Source organism: Callorhinus ursinus, unplaced genomic scaffold (assembly GCF_003265705.2).
Source record: "Callorhinus ursinus isolate GAN/ISIS: 27379988/994484 unplaced genomic scaffold, GSC_fseal_2.0 scaffold20, whole genome shotgun sequence".
Taxonomy (NCBI): Eukaryota; Metazoa; Chordata; class Mammalia; order Carnivora; family Otariidae; genus Callorhinus; species Callorhinus ursinus.
The window spans coordinates 25,615,338-25,633,683 of NW_027397082.1; the positions used below are offsets into that span (position 1 = coordinate 25,615,338).

The following is an 18,346-nucleotide window of genomic DNA, read 5'->3' on the forward strand; positions in this document are numbered from 1 at the left end:
ACTTCTACCTATGGCTAGCAAGGTGATGTCACTGAATGCACAGTTGAGAAGAAATGTGCACAACAGGCTCTCATAATATGTCCCACCACTATTTTAAAGCCATTTCTCTCAGTAGGAAGGCATCTCTAATCTTAAAGTAAAAGATATGGGGAGAAATGATTCTATTAATATTCTTTGATTTTTTTTTTTAAAGATTTCATTTGAGAGAGAGAGCACATACATGCGCACGAGCAGGGGGAGGGGTAGAGGGAGAAGGAGAAGCAGACTCCCTGCCAAGAGGGTAGTCTGCCACCACCACAGGGCTTGATTCCAGGACCCCGAGATCATGACCTGAGGCCGAAGTCAGATGCTTAAGACTGAGCCACCCAAGCGCCCCAATAGATACTCTTTTAATAAACAGCTTTTTAGGCATCTGTTCTGTAATAAAGATGCCAAAGATAAACTCATTATTCCTAAAAATCACATTTTTTTAATTATTCATCATAAGACTTCTAGTAATGCAGAAAACCAAAAGTTAAGCATATTTGAAAGCAAAGGAAAACATATCTTTCTTGGAAGAAAAGTTGGTGCTTACGGTTCAAACAGAAACAAGATTAGTTTATTTAACAACTCGAGTAATAGCAAATGTAAGCACAGAAAATTACATTATGGCTAAAAATAAAATAGAGTTCTGAGAAAGGAAGAAATATGAGCAAACTGAATCATGAATACATGATCTTCTATTTACTTCTACTGTAAAAGATAACCATTTGTTAGTATAAAATTTGGGTAAATTGGGTTCCCTTTGCAAATACACATATGAAGAAATTAAAGAGTCACTACCATTTATACATATCCTTTAGTGGTTGTAAATCAGTAAAATACCTTTACTGAAACAAACACATTATTTATTTATGAAGAAAGGAAATGTTCATTGTTCTTTCTAGAAGCAGACCAGTGCTGGGTCTTTAGGCAGTACATTCACAGTAAAATGTTACAGAGTTCCATTTGGCAGTCTTCATGAAGAATAACTAGATATGTTCAAGTTGCTAAAAAACCTTTTCTATTTACATATGTGTAAGTGGTGAATGAATGTTTAATGCTTTTTAAAATTCCTTTGGTTTTAAATTTTCTAGCTAATACAAAATCTTATTTTAAAAAAACAGAACTTACTTATAAATTAGACTTAAATTAAGTCTCATAATTGTGGAGAAGAAAATGACTTGAAAATATAAAAGAAAATATACGCCAACATGTTAACAGTAGTTATCCTTTGACAAGTTAACAGGTAATTTTTATTTCTTCTAGACTTAGCTGTATTTTCTATTGTAATGAAAAAAATACTAGAAACAAGAAGGGTTACTTACACATCTGAAAGAGTAAAAACTGCTGATTTCAAGAATATTAATTTAGGGATACAATAATATTTATTTCATGTACTAATTAATCAGACTTCACTGACATCTGTTAGCCATTATAAGCAGTGCACTCAAGTTATAATTATTCACATAAATATGCTTTATAAAATGAATATTTTTCATAATTAAAGTTTTTAATGGCTACATAATGCAAAGGTATAGAACTCAGAGCTAAATAATATCAAGCCAAAAATGTAGGCATAAATACAAGGAAAAAAAGTAAAGCATATTAAAATGAAACTAATACTACTAAAGGCCTTAAAACAGTAACAGAAGAAGAAAGGAGAAGAAAGACAAAACTAACATTTATTAATAATACTTACTTTATGCCAAGCACCCTGCCAGGCAACTTTTTTACACACTATTTCAATTTATCCTATGATAGTCCTATAGGAAAATGGATTATGCCTATTTGCAAAAGGTAAAAGGTTCAGAGGTTAAGCAACTTGCCAGGATCCCATACCTAGTAAATTACAAATCTAAGCTTCAAGTATAAGTTGTTCTAACTCTAGAGTTAGAACTCTATGCTCTCCTCACTTCAGCAACCTGGCCCCCAAGAACAATAAAAGATAAATGGGTTTTTCTTTAATTGAGTCATAAAAAGGCAAGTTCCCCTGAAGCAGATAATATACTTAACAGGGCAGCTTAACATTTTGGGTAATGGGGCAATACCAGTCATTACTGCAAATACTGCCTATTTAGCTCTATGGTCAGTAGAGAGCCTGGCTTCTCTGCTAGAGCAAGGGGAAATGCAAATGAGTAAGTATTTTTAATATGGAAACATATTAAATTACTTTACTTTTCCATCTCCTCCATAGACATGCACTGGTTGAAACAGTGCAAGTGAAGAGAACTCATCCAACTCTACAAAGTATCTACAGTGAATATTATTGCTGGTCTTCAAAATCCTACAGCTTTCTGTTGTTACCACAATGTAGTTAAAAAGTGAAAATAACAAAGTTCTTTCCCTGGGCTCCACCAAAACTATTATGATCCATTAACTTCTATTGTTCTCATACCTTGTGAGCAGACAAAATTCTATTGGTTGGATTATGACTTTTTTGGAACCAATGGAAACTCTACCAGGCAATGTGGTCAGCAACAGCACATCATGATTACCTGTGATTGAGAAAATACTCTTTTGCAAGAGTGGGAGGAACTGACAAAAACTAAATATGCAATGAAGCTAAGAGTGCAGCCTTTAAACTAAGTGTTCTATCAAGTACATTTTAGGGTTGGGGGGGTGAAAGAGCTTTATCCCACAGACTCAACTTCTGTGTCCAGTTACTTGTACTAATGACCAATACTTACACTATTTGAAAGAGTGGCCCTTGGTCTCACGATCCCATTGACTCTAACTTACTGCACTGACCCTGAACAATGTCAAAACTAGGATGGATAGGGAACATGGCCACTACTTAACTCTTCATATCTAAGTGGGATAGCTACTTCTGCTTAAGCTGACTGACTTGGGACTAAATGTGATAAATAATCTTCTGAAGCTTCTTTGAGAATTGAAGGAGTCTAGAACCGGCCCCTCCCTCCATCTGGGTCCAAAGGTAACCTGAAACTAAGGAATCATTTTCAGCTTAAAACATTCAAACAGGGGTGATTGGGTGGCTCATGTCAGTTAATGTGATTTTAGTTCGGGTCATGATCTCAGGGTTGTGAGATCGAGCCCCACGTCAGGATTCTCCCTCTTCCTCTCCCTTGCCTACCTCTCCTTGCTCTCCCTCTCTAAAATGAGAAAACAAAAAACATTCAAATAAAAATGGTAGCTTATATAACATACACTGCTTAGAAAAACAATACATTTAATAATACTGCCTCTGTTCTTTGATTAAAATATAGTTGAATATACAATTTTAGTATTTCAGAGAATTAATGTACTAAGCCATAATATAATTATCAATGCTAGCTAAAACTTATTGTAGTCAATAATTTAATACTTTTGCTTAGGAATTATGTTTCTAGTTTATTCCTTGAATAAGAATATACTGTTGTTAGGTCCATTTTCTCTTTTCTTAGCTATGAACTATAATTTTCTATTTATTTGATCTGATCATGCCCTGTATTTATTGTTGTATTTGTTGGTCTGCATTGTATAAAAGTTTATTTCCTTTACAGAAAAACTCTTAGATGACATAAAAATCCAAAATGGCATATGAAGAATCACCTAAAACTAAACAAAATATCATAACAGATTACGAGGGATCTAGTTAGGCCAGGAGTCTGTTCCTCTCAGTGTTACTACAGTACACCTTATGAGAAAGCAGGATTTCCTTCCAGGTAGCCTCTTAAAGTGAGATATTTGCCCTAACCACTTCTAACATATAAACTCTCATAATTCTACCCAATTTATGCACAAAATTCCTACCAATCACACTGTGCCAAGGTGTGAAACAGATATTACAACATAAAAATGTGTTATGTGTCTATCTGTATATATGTGTGCACACACATATCTTTTTTCTTGTAGATTGCTTTTGGCTGGAGATGGATCCTGACAACATGAATTCAAACTAATTCATACTATATGAGGAACACTTTTTTAGAAATTAGTTGAAATACGAATTAAACATATATACAGGTTCCCTTTTTCAACACAAGGACAGCAGTTGGTAACATAATATAATCCCTGGGTAAGCTTCTAAAAGTTCTTTGGCAAAGATCCACTATTAAATTCTCTTTAGGAAATTCTTCTATTTCTTTTTTAGCAACACCTGCCTTCAAATATTCTAAATGGCCCTTTGGAGCAACTCATGATGGAGATAGAGTCAAAAAATGAGTAGAATAACTTTTTTTTTTTTTCCCACTAACCAGAGGCAGTCAGGTAGGCTTGAGAGTAAATACTTTATTTTTGTGTTCAGCTACATCTTTTTTTCTTTTCTTTCTATATTTTATTATTTCAACCCAGGTTTGGGGTTTTTTTTCCCCCTTGTGTTCAGTACATCTTATTATGAAATAAAAAGGTCAATAAATTTTTTTCCTATTTTATTTGTACAAAAACTATGCCACTCATGTTTTAATAGTTCTATTATTTTTGAATATACCTTACGAAAGCATGTTCACTCCAACATAATCTCTTTGGTCTTTGCATTCCTCATCTGAAGAATTCAGCATTTGAGCCTATTCATACCCAAATGTCCCTGCTATTTATATATATATTTTTAATGTTTCATCAATAGATTATTCAAAATGTAGATGCACAGGGGTGCCTGGGTGGCTCAGTCGTTAATTGTCTGCCTTCGGCTCAGGTCATGGTCCCAGGGTCCTGGGATAGAGTCCCACATCGGGCTCCCTGCTTGGCGGGAGGCCTGCTTCTCCCTCTCCCACTCCCTCTGCTTGTGTTCCCTCTCTCGCTGTGTCTCTATCAAATAAATAAATAAATAAATAATCTAAAAAAAAAAAAAAACCCAACAAAACAAAATGTAGATGCACTATGACTATATATGATAGGATAATGTTCCAGTTTTACTTTTACTCTCTAAAAATATCCAATAATTTCTTAGCCTTTCTAACTGGAAAAGTCATTGATTATATGGACTTTTATGAGAACTACTCCTATTAGAGTTTATTTCAATTTAAGTCTACACTGAATTTCAGGGTTTGATTTTGGTTTTGGTAGAAACAAAGTTGTAGTTATTTTGGTTAAAAGTAAAGTAAATTAAAACTTGAAACAACTGGCTAGGTTAGAAGTCTTCACAAATGGATTTATAAGAATGGAAAGAAAATATTCAAGCTAAGAAGTTGGTTTGAACAAGTAAACCTCAAACTAAGATTAAATTCTAAAATATACTTTAGTAAGCAAAATTATAATACAATACTTTTTGAAATTTTTTTATACTTACAGGCAAATGAGTAAACACTTGAAAGATGCTTCTCAAAAAATTAATAAGATCCATTAAATAACCACTAGCTCTTCCATCTGGCTCAGACATTGTCCAGTCATAATCAGCAAGCTGAACAAATTCATCAATTTTTTGATTAAGCTTGGTATATATTTCTCCTTCTGCTGCATGCCGGGCATCCTGACAAGGGACAAAATAATAAAAAATAAGAAATAGTTATAGAAGTAGATAATAGAAAAAGCTTTTTTAAAGTTCTAAAATTTATTTTATATTTTTCCTTGGTCTATTATTTTAGTCATTTATTTGAAGTCCAAGAAAACTGTTGGTTTTTTTGGCTGATAGTAGTCTATTTGACTGACACCACTTTTTCTCCCAACCTCATTATCACTTTTTCATTCTTATGTGGTAGGATAATTTATGAGTTATTAATTCTGAATTGTTCTCACAGCTTTAAAAAGACCCTTAGGAGAAACAGAAGTGAAAAAAACAGAAACTGTCAAGAACCACCCCTGTCCACTGACTGAGAAAAATAAAGTTGGATGGTCACAGAAATGGAACAGTTGCTGGTGTTTTAAGTTGAAGAGGGGAAAAAAAAAAAGAAAAGAAAGAGATAGTTAACTTCTCAGAAGAGGAAAAAAGAAAGGATGGGAGTGATGCAAAAACACCAGAGCAAAGATCTTCAAACATTCTCTCTTCCATAAAAGCAACAAGGAAACTTGCAAAAATTGTCAAAATCAACTTTTCCAGAACTCTGGAAATTAATTCAAAACTTGCAGCAATCTAAGTAGTGTTCATTCAAGAAAAACAGCTGTATCTTGGTAAGAAAACAAGATTTGCAGGGTTTTAATGTGCTCTTATTTCCATTCTTCCTCCCTTGCTCCAGCTCCACAGTATCCTTGAAAACCAACATCCCACAACTGTGGTAAAAACCAATAGCCTGACGGTCACCAAACAGGGCTGAATGGGGTTGGAGCTCCTTCAAAAACCACATTCCCAGAGAATTATCATTATTTCAACTATCCGGTGGTTCCCTGGAAGACCCCACTTACAGGGATGTCTTTATTTGATTTAAACTGAGGCTTGTCCAGTGCAAAAAGTCTTTTCTCTGGGGACATTTGTTGAAAATAATTAAAGGCAATCGCTTAACATCACATATGCCTGAGGCAGTGCATAACAGGGCATACAATCAGCTAACTAAAAAGCTTAAAAGGAAAAACTGGGGAGTGAGATATCCATAGATAACTCTGAAAGGCTCTGACATATTCCTGGGAACCTAGAAGGCTGTGTAGGGCTGTGCATAAACTCAGAAAAGACCATAGTCCGGAAGCAGAAGAAGGCTCTAAGCTCTCTTCTATGACTGACCTTGAAGCCCTGTGCAAGCAGGAAGTGAAGGCTAAAGCAGAGTCATCAAATGCCTGAGGGTTGAATACACACACAGAGTTCTTTAGCAAAGACTGGGGAACTTATTGGTTCCAGGCTTTTAAGGAAATCTGTGTCCAATCATTAGCTCTCCACAAAGCTAACCAAGCAGAGACTTCAGTGGTCACAGAGGAAAAAGAATACAGACTTTATAGAATTAATTCAAAAAAGTCACAACCAACCACCAGGAAAAAAACAACAAACAACAAACTGTGGGAAGAGAGGAAAATCTGATTTCCAGAATTACCACAATATATTATTTAAGTGTCCTGTTTTCAACAAATTTATAAGTCACAAAAAGTAATAAGAAAGTATGACCCATACACAGGAAAAAAAAGCCATCAACAGAAACTCTGAGGAGGTAGTCATCGGACTTATAAAACAAAGACTTTATTTTTTTTAAAGATCTATTCTTTTTTTTTAGAGAGAGAGAGAGTGTGCATGAGCGGGGGGATGGGTGAGGGCGGCAGAAGGAGAGAGGACGCAGACTACCCATTGAGCCGGGAGCCTGACGCGGGGCTCAATCTCACAACCCTAAGATCATGACCTGAGCTGAAACCAAGAGTCGGATGCTTAATCAACTGAGCCACCCAGGTGCCCCAAGACAAAGACTTTAAATCAGCTATTTAAAATATGCCCAAAGACTATAGGAAACCACATCTAATGAACTAAAGGAAAATATAGCAGTGCCTCAAGAAATAGAACATAAATAAAAAGACAGAAATTTTTTAAATAGAAATTCTGCAATTGAAATGTACAATAAATGAAATGAAAAAATTACTGCAAGGTTTCAACAGATTTGAGCAGGCAGAAGAAAAAGATTTCATCAATAATATAAACAAACTAGACTAACAGACATCCATTGACTATCCCACTCAAAAACAGCAGAGCATGCATTATTTTCCAAGTGAACATGGGATGCTAGCCAGAATAGGGCATATGTTAAGGTCATAAAAAAGCCTTAAAAGGACTTAAATCATACAAAGTATGTACTCCAAGCACAACAGAATGAGATTAGAAATTAGTAACATTACAGAAGGGAGGGGGTTGGGGGGATGGGGTAACCAGATGATGGATATTAAGGAGGGCACGTGTTGTGATGAGCACTGGGTGTTGTTATATGCAACTAATGAATCGTTGAACACTACAACAAAAACTAATGATGTACTATATGTTGACTAACTAAACATAATCAAAATAAATAAAATAAAAATGATAAAAGAAAGAAATTAATAACAGCAGGACATCTGGGAAATTCACAAATATGTGGAAATTAAACATTAGACTCCATTAAATAACCAATGGGTCAAAGAAGTAATCAAGATCAAAATCAGAAAATATTTTGAGATAAAACAAAACAAACAGAAAAACATAATACCAAAACTTATGGGACTTAATGAAAGCAGTACTTATAGAAAATTTACAGTATGCATGCCTGTATTATAAAAGAAAAAAGATCTCAAATCAATCACCTAAACTTTCACCTTAAAAAACTAGAAAAAGAAGAAATGGTAGTTGTGGGTTCTCAGACAACAGCACTCTGAAAGAATGGCATGAGGGAGACTGTGCAGACTAGGCATTGTGGCCTTTGGAACCAAGGCAAAAGATCCCATGTCTAAGTTTTCTCTTAAAGGCTCATATAAACTTATGGAGCATCTTGAAAGTTAAAACTGGAACAATCTCTTTCTCACAAGTTTTTTGGGGTTTTTTTTTGGGGGGGGGACTGCACAAGCCCCTGGAATACTTTGTACAAAACACTTTAAGAAAGGTGAACAACTTATCACCCTGAACAGTAAAGCATGAGAGCTAAATTAAATTTGATTTGGGGGTAGATTGGGTTTGACAATGTAATATTTCTGATAAAACTAGTTATCTATTTAGATTTTTTACTAAGAAGAGACTTCAGTATCACTAACCATTAGTAGTCACATATTCTCTTTGAACACAGTTTAATCTAATATACAATTTATATCATGTCTATGAATAAGATCACTATAATAAGACACTGAGATGAGTAAAACTGCTCCCACCCTCAAGGATATCACAATCCAGGGAGAGATACAATACTGTTGTCCCTCCTTACCTACGGTTTCACTTTCTGCAGTTACCCGCAGTCAACCATGGTCCAGAAACAGAAGATCCTCCTTCTGACATATCACCAGATGGTCAACAGCAGCCTAATGCCACATCACAATGCCTACGTCATTCACCTTACTCCCTCTCAGCACGTCAGCATTTTATCATATCATATCATCACAAAAAGAAGGGGGAGTAAAGTACAATAAGGTATTTTGAGAGAGAAAGACCATATTCACATAACTTTTATTGCAGTACACTGTTATAATTGTTCTATTTTATTATTAGGTATTAATCTTTTACTGTGCCTAATTTATAAGTTAAACTTTATCATAGCTATGGGTATATAGGAAAAAACAATATATATAGGGTTTGGTACTATCCGAGGTTTCAAGCGTCCACTGGGGATGGCTTAGACATATCCTCTGAGTATAAGGGGGGACCTGTATAACAAAACATAACTAGTGCTATAGTAGAGGTTTAACAAAGCATCCTGAGTAAACATAGAGGAAATAATTATTACTTATTTGATAAAAATCTTGATGGAGAGGATGTCATTTGAGTTGTAACTTTAAAAAATATAATCAGGAACCCTTACTAGGTATTTTGGTTTGTGTGCCTTAAGAAATTTTCAGGAGAACAGTGTAAGAGAAGGTAAATGTGAACAATCAAAATGTGCCATTTTCACATTTTAATGCTTTTTTGCCTCCCTCCCCAGTTTTCACAATGTCTAACCACTCACTACTCACTGCCACACTGGACTGAAAGAAAACCAACTACTGACAGTCATCTTTCCATTTGCATGCCTGTTTTCATAGCAGGACTAGAATGGGAATATCAAGAAAGATTCTTCTTCTCTCCCCACTCAGAGATTTAACACAAATTTGACAGAGACAATACAAACTTTCAGTGTCTCTCCTCAACTACAGAATAAATTAAAAATAAACACTACTTTAAATAAAACAGGAATTTAAGATAAGCTAATATTAACATCATCGACTGAAATTTTACTGAAGCACTACTAACTATGGGAGTAGCAAATTAGTTCTGACTCAAAACAGTTACTTCTAGCAACTTAAGCCATGTTTATTAAAATTTTTAATGCAATGCAAATTTACTCAGAAAAACCTGAAGATTGAGAAGCTTAACATTAGCACTTATCAAGAACACATTATTGGCCACTATAAATTTGGTACTCTGAGTATTGTAGGTACAAAACATCCACTGACATCTACGCTCCATTAAACCAGGAAGTGTTTGTGTCTGTTTTTGTTCACCAAGAATACTGCTTGCAGAAAAGTAGGCAATAGATGAGTACTTGCTAAAAAAAATTTTTTTTTAAAGATTTTATTTATTTGACAGAGAGAGACACAGCGAGAGAGGGAACACAAGCAGGGGGAGTGGGAGAGGGAGAAACAGGCTTCCCGCCGAGCAGAGAGCCCGATGCGGGGCTCGATCCCAGGACCCTGGGATCATGACCTGAGCCGAAGGCAGACGCTTAACGACTGAGCCACCCAGGCGCCCCGCTAAAATTTTTTTAAAAATTTCCTGCCTTGAAGTTTATTTATAACCTAGTTGGAAAAGAAAATTAAATCAAAAGAATCACAGAATGAATAAATATTAACAAATTAGTGCTGAGTATGTGTCTAATAAAAGTATAGCAAAAAAGGAGAGACCATGTGGGCTGGAAAGGAGCTTAATGTCACTTGCTGATCCAGTTACTATTACTGAGTAACAAGTTAACCCCAAATCTTAGTGGCTTAAAATAACAAGAATTTTATTATGTTTTAAGTTTCTAGTGGTGAGAAGTGCAGACATGGAACAGTGGAGATGACTTTGCTCCACTATATCGGAGACCTCAGCTGGGACAACTTGAAGGCTGGGAACAAGACCTAAGAGCTGGGGGTTGGACCAAAACTGCTAGAACTCATACAGGAATTCAGTAAAGTGGCAGGATATAAAATCAATGCACAGAAATCAGTTGCATTTCTATATACCAACAACAAGACACAAGAAAGAGAAATTAAGGAGTCAATCCCCATGTACAATTGCACCCAAAACCGTAAGATACCTAGGAATAAATCTAACCAAAGAGGCAAAGAATCTATACTCAGAAAACTACAGAATTCTCATGAAAAAAAAATTGAGGAAGACACAAAGAAACGAAAAAATGTTCCATGCTCATGGATTGGAAGAACAAATATTGTGAAAATGTCTATGCTACCTAGAGTAATCTACACTTTTAATGCAATCCCTATCAAAATACCATCAACTTTTTTCAAAGAAATGGAACAAATAATCCTAAAATTTGTATGGAACCAGAAAAGACCCCAAACAGCCAGAGGAATATTGAAAAAGAAAAGCAAAGCTGGCGGCATCACAATTCCGGACTTCAAGCTCTAGTACAAAGCTGTCATCATCAAGACAGTATGGTACTGGCACAAAAACAAGACACATAGATCAATGGAACAGAATAGAGAGCCCAGAAATGGACCCTCAACTCTATGGTCAATTAATCTTCGACAAAGCAGGAAAGAATGTCCCGTGGAAAAAGGACAGTCTCTTCAACAAATGGTGTTGGTAAAATTGGACAGCCACATGCAGAAGAATGAAACTGGACCATTTCCTTACACCACACACAAAAATAGACTCAAAATGGATGAAAGACCTAAACGTGAGACAGGAATCCATCAAAATCCTTGAGGAGAACACAGGCAGCAACCTCTTCGACCTCAGCCGCAGCAACTTCTTCCTAGAAACATGGCCAAAGGCAAGGGAAGCAAGGGCAAAAATGAACTATTGGGACTTCAACAAGATAAAAAGCTTTTGCTTTTTCCATCAAAGGAAACATTTGCAAATGTGTATCAGATAAGGGCTAGGATCCAAAATCTATAAAGAACTTAATCAAACTCAACACCCAGAGAACAAATTAATCCAATCAAGAAATGGGCAGAAGACACGAACAGACATTCTGCAAAGACATCCAAATGGCTAACAGACACATGAAAAAGTGCTCAACATCACTTGGCATCAGGCAAATCCAAATCAAAACCTCAATGAGATACCACCTCACACCAGTCAGAATGGTTAAAGTTAATAAGTCAGGAAATGACAGATGTTGGCGAGGATGCAGAGAAAGGGGAACCCTCCTACACTGTTGGTGGGAATGCAAGCTGGTGCAGTCACTCTGGAAAACAGTATGGAGATTCCTCAAAAAGTTAAAAATAGAGCTACCCCACAACCCAGCAATTGCATTACTGGGTATTTACCCCAAGGATACAAATGTAGTGATCAGAAGGGGCACCTGCACCCCTATGTTTATAGCAGCAATGTCCACAATAGGCAAACTATGGAAAGAGCCAAGATGTCCATCAACAGATGAATGGATAAAGAAGACGTGGGGTACACACACACACACGCGCGCGCGCGCGCCGCGCGTGCACACACAATGGAATATTACACAGCCATCAAAAAAACGAAATCTTGCCATTTGCAACGACGTGGATGGAACTAGAGGGTATTATGCTAAGTGAAATAAGTCAATCAGAGAAAGACAAGTATCATATGATCTCACTGATATGAGGAATTTGAGAAACAAGACAGAAGATCATAGGGGAAGGGAGGGAAAAATGAAACAAGATGAAACCGGAGAGGTAGACAAACCATAACAGACTTAATCTTAGGAAACAAAGTGAGGGTTGCTGGAGTGGAGGGGGGTGGGAGGGATGGGGTGGCTGGGTGATAAACACTGGGGAGGCTATATGCTATTTTGAGTGCTGTGAATTGTGTAAGACTGATGAATCACAGACCTGTACACCTGAAACAAATAATACATTATATGTTAATTAAAAAAGTAAAAATTAAAATAAAAAATTAAAATAAAATAAAACAAAGAGCTGGGGGTTGGAATCATCTGGTGGTTTTGTCGCTATGTGTCTGGCAGCTGGGATGGGTAGCCTCTCCCTGTGGTGTGGCTTGGCTTTCTCACAACACAGTGGCTGCAGGGTACTTGGCCTTCTTACATGGTAGCTCAGGCCTCCAAGCATGTGTTCCATGCTTGGAATAACTGGAATAAGGTGGAAGTGTCATTGCCATTTAAATCCTCGCCTCAGAATCTCACATTATTTCCACTGTACCCTAGTGGTTAAAGCAGTCACCAGCTGGTCCAGATTCAAGGGGAGGGGACATAGATCCCTACTTCTCCATAAGAGAAGTGTCAAGGAATCTGAGGCCATTTTAAAAATCACCATCTTAGTAATAATGAATAATGGAGAAATGGTCCATAAAGAAATGGCCCATGGGTTTGAGAAAATGGGAAGGGGTTTGATTTCCACTTATCTTTACATGAGCAAATTACTTTTGTAAATTCTATTTTTCTCATCTATGAAAACAGAATCATCATCACAACCTCAGAGTGCTATTTTGAGCAAACTTCTATAATTAATGTAATGTACCTAACAGTACTTGGCAGCCAGGTAGTCAAAAAAAATGCTTGTTTCCCTACACTCATTAGTGTTGGGTACCTAGTAATGCTCCATAAATGCTTACTGAGTGAATTGCATGGAAACTATAGCAAATTGAAACCCCAAGCCATCCAAATTACCCAAGGTAGCTTAAATTACTGTAGTTATCGGCATGTAAGGGTATTAAACATTCACAGGATTTTTTTTTTAAATGAAATGGTAGAGAAATGGAAAAGGGGGTCACATTTAATGTGCAATAGCCATGGTAGTAATATATATCTCTCTTTAATCTACTAGCATTAGGAGCACAAATCCAAGATGGCAAATGCTTAGAGCCCACAGAACTATGCCACAACACACTTTTATTGATACCACTTAAATGCCAATTTCTCAAAACAATATAAATGTTTATTTACCACTTTGCATTTTGCCTTGGTGTTCACAATCAGCCCACTCTATTTCATGTCTCACTACCATTACTGAATCTAAGCAGAAAAATATAGATCATTATAGAGATGAAGCTAGACTGCTATTCTAGAAGGCAGCCAGATAAGGGGAGCCTAAAACTCAGAACCCTATAGTTATTCCATAATACTCAGCATACTTTCTTTCTATCACAAGGCAAAGACAACTTGGAGTCTGATTGCTCCTATCCTCTACTACACCTATCTGTACTAAACTGCTCTGTATGATTTTTCTTGCTTTTCTGGGATGCCTCTAACATAGGCAGGAAGGGAAAGAGATGCCTGACAAAATTTTAAAAACCAGTATCAAGAGACTCCTCCAAACTCAAAGAGCTAAAGTACTTGGTGAAACTTCATATATATCATTTTTAAATGGCTATTCCTTTAAAATCCAAATTTAAGCCCACCTTCAAAATCAATAATATACTTCTTTTTAAGTTTATTTATTTAAGTAATCTCTACACCCAATGTGGGACTCGAACTCACAATCCCAAGATCAAGAGTTGCATGCTCTTCTGACTGAGCCAGCCAGACTCCCCAGTGATATACTTAATTATCCTTTTTACTATATAGAATTTTATGAAAATAAAGAAGATATTATTTCACATTTTCCTGTGAAATTACACTGTATGTATCTGAAGAAAGAAAAATTATAAAAATGATGATGAAACCATTCATGTTATAGTAAAATAAACTTATTGTAATTATATGCTTTCTGGATAAAGTGATTCAAAGCCCACTAATTTTCTGAAAAGGGACTAAGAAAAACAAATGAACCACAAATTTATTACTTTCTGTTGTTACTATCTAGAGCTCTGCTAATTACAGCTGATCACTGAACAACACAGGTTTAAATGGCATGGGTCCACTTATATATGAATTTTTTTCAATAAATATACGTACAGTACTGTAAATGTATTTTCTTATGATTTTTCTTAGTATTTTCTCTAGCTTACTTTATTGTAAGAACACAGTATATAATACATATAACATGCAAAATATGTGTTAACTGACTATTTTCATTAAGGCTTCCTGTCAACAGTAGGCTATTAGTAGTTAAGTTTGGGGAAAGTCTAAAGTTACATGGATTTTTGGGGTGCCTGACTGGCTCAGTTGGTAGAGAATGCGACTTGATCTTGGGGCCGTGAATTCAAGCCTCACATTGGGTGTAGAGCTTATCTTTTTAAAAAAGTAATACATGGATTTTTAACTGCAGGGTGGGGGGTGGAGGGAGGTCAGCATCCCTAACCCCTACATTGTTGAAGGGTCAGCTGTAATCTATTTTTCTGAGATGATGTCAAGAACAGGTTCCACTTTTCCCACAAACTAACCAAGTTAAGATAACTTTTCTCAACATGATAAATGTAATTTGGGGTAGAGGTATTTATATTTTTAAAGGTTTATTAATACTTTCCACAGGGTATAATAGCAAACAAAGAAATCTAAGGCAGTAGGTGGCTGTGCTGTGTGAAAGAAAAATTTCAGACAGTAGTCCTAGGCAGGAACATGTTTTAAATTCAACACCTGAAAGAACCTTGCTAAGGGTTAAGGATTCTGCTTGTTTTATAATCATTAGAAAACATGTACATGAACCGCATGAACTGACTCACTACATTTTATTTTCAAAGAACAAGAGCAAGGAAAGAAACAAAAAGTTTTCATTGTAACTTTTCCTGTATTTATACACAAGAATACACTAAATTATTTGATAAGACAATTATAAAAAATATGTCTAATTGTACTTTAGAGACTGTTAAGAAAATTAGTTTGGACTTCCTAGTAAGTTCTACTATAGTTGAAACCAAAATACTCTCAATCCTTATGACCTCACCTGAAAGTGAGGAACATATCAACTAATCCTGAAATTAATTTTTTTAAAGATTTAGCTTATAAACAAAGCAATTAATTCTTCTTCTGATTGTTAAAGAAACAGCGCCCTCTGGAGGCAGAAATCTAGCATAATTTGAGAACTATTTTTCATTTCAATATGTAAGAATTAAATGATATCATAATGTCAGTGGTTCTCAGCCACAGGTGTGCAACAGAGAGAGCTATCTAAGGAATTTTTTAAAACATATACATACACAAACTCCAGCCTAGACCTCTTGGAACATGACATGTGTGTTTTACATAAAAGTTAAAGTCATAATAGCTAAACATTTTAGGAAACATCTATGATTTACTATCATCCATTCCCCCTTCTTGAACAGTCCCCAAATATATTTTGGAAAATCACTCTGTCCCCTTTCACAGCTCCATCTGGTCTAGACTGGACTGAACCTATATCTAGCCCCAAGGATGAATCCTGATGAATTTAGGTCAATTAGCAATTATCACCCTCTTAGCCATAGGGTGTTCCATAGCAGCAAGTAGAGGGACCCATTCACTCTTCCTTTAGACGACAGGGCATGAGGATCTAAGGTTTGGAACTGTTACTGGGCAGCCATTTTGTTACCAGAAAGAGCCTACAGCTGCTGCGGCACCACGTGTAGCCTGACAATGAGGCCAATACTGCATAAAGCAGAGCTGAAGGAGGAATAGAGAAACTGGATCCATGGTGACATCTGCTGAGCAGTGGGCTTCAGCCTCACATAAAATCTTCCCTATTCTTGGACTTCCAGTTACATTTAGCTAATTAATTTCCTTTTATTGTTTAAGGCACTCTGAGTTGGTTTTTCTGTCAGTTCTTGTCAATTTTCTGTTAACAGCCCTGATTAATACAAGTATCTTATTTAAAACATTTTATTCAACATTCTAAAAAAAGGTTAACATTTAATATTACTCATTTGGAGCAAGGGAACATTTCTTGACATTTTTCTGAGCGTTAAAAATTTAAGCCAGAGATGAAGTTGGGATTGTCAAAATGAAGTAGCTATCTTCTCTAGCTAATTTCTTCCTGCACTTGTTCAAGAAATGATGCTCTAATAATCTATGATCTTGATCTAGAAATATTAGTAGCATATACCATCTAACTCATTAGCCACTTTTACTACTGCCACTGTAGAAAGAGGGGGAAAAAGTAGACATGACTAAACACAGAACCCTAGTAATTAGTTATGATGGGGAAAGAGTGTGATTGGGGCAGTAAAAAAGAAATACATCTAAGATAATTACAGATTTTCCAGGGAAGGAGGCAAGAAAAAATGGTGCTATCACTATAAAAAATTAGGCAGAAAGAAAAGTCGATTTAATAAATTATTATGTTTCTTATTTAAATATTTTAGATGTGATAATCAGGGGAAGTTGTTTTATTTTCATATTTGGTGCCTAAAATCAATCAAAAACCAAAAATTGATTTGCTTGCTTTATGCTTTAAATTAATTTAGTGAAATGGCTACTTTTCACCAGATTTTTTTCATTATACTGTAATGCTACCATTAAAAAACAGAGGTTGTTGGTTTTAGGATATGTACTGTGCCTTATACACACACAAATCATATACTACCACTTAATAACTTTCTGGATTAAACAAAGCTTAAGCTCTGCTCCATAATGGACTAAGAAGTCAAATGTAAAAAGCCAAGGAAAACACATTAATTAGAAGACCTGAAGCTTTCATAATGTTTAGAAATCTCTTTAAAAGATTTTTCTTCATAAAAGAACATAGTCAATATAGAGAATAAATCAGGGATGCATAATTTCATAGTTCTAAAGTTAGCAGGTCATAAATAGTATACTATACGTTCCCTTAGAGATACAGGTTACTGCAGGAGTACAGTTAATTATACATTATACTATGACAATTTCCCTGGAGTAAATCCAAAGCACTTCTTAGGATAATTAGAGTTACAAAATATAAGCTGAAGTATCACATAGAAAGCTATGGCCCAGTTGAGGCATAAAGAAGCTGAAAATAGAAACTGAAGGAACCTGACACCAACTGCTTCTAGAATAAATTATATTTTTCCCCAGAATAAACATTCAAAACATAATGAAACCAAAACCGACTTTTAAATATAGTGTGTATGCTTATGAACACAAAATGAATAAATATGATTTTATATTCCTTCTTCTGGGTCACTGTATTTTAAGTTCAGTATCTCTGCTTTTTAGCTTCTGTGAGTGGGTTTACACCTGTTCCTCCCTTCCCCCTTCTGATTGCAAATGTCTTCAGGGTCCAGGCAGGTAACATGAATGAATTTGTCAGGCAAGGTGACTGTGGCAGGCAGGATGGTTATAAAGTATGAATCTCATCTAAAGGTATTCAAATTCAAAACTGTACAAAACCAAATCAAGTATGTCTACAGGACCAAATTTATTTACTTATTATACACTCTAATTATTCTTTGTAGTTATCTGCCCTTCTTGATTAAAAAATTCTAGTGGTTAAGAACCATCCCAGTTCAGCAACAAGCACAGTGCAACAAAAATTTATTTTTGCTCAGTAAACATCATTTAATATATCCTTCCAGGCGAAAACTATATATAAGTTTAGGAAAAAAAACTTCCAAGCAATTATCACTTTGTTCATAAGAATGTCTTTTGGGACACAATCAGAGCCTTACTGTCTAAGGCCTTACTTTAGACAGGACAAAACATTTTATTTCCTACTCCTTATCAAAGCAGTCTGTCCTATAAAAACCTAATTCCTTATACAGCTACTACACTTCCAGCGATATACAGGAAAGTGTGGTACATGCATACTTCAGTTATTGTGTTTCATAGAGACTGCATTT

The 18,346-nt window shown here is 35.7% G+C and overlaps 1 protein-coding gene across 4 annotated transcripts in view; it reads right to left on the reverse strand.

Moving 5' to 3' along the window:
- Positions 1-18,346, reverse strand: part of EXOC6 (exocyst complex component 6) — a 245,058-nt gene that overhangs the window by 80,770 nt on the left and 145,942 nt on the right. For all 4 annotated transcript variants that reach the window (XM_025881148.2, XM_025881146.2, XM_025881150.2 and 1 more), the window contains one exon: positions 5,249-5,428. In XM_025881148.2, the coding sequence (XP_025736933.1) occupies positions 5,249-5,428 (180 nt within the window). The remainder of the gene's footprint in view (positions 1-5,248; positions 5,429-18,346) is intronic.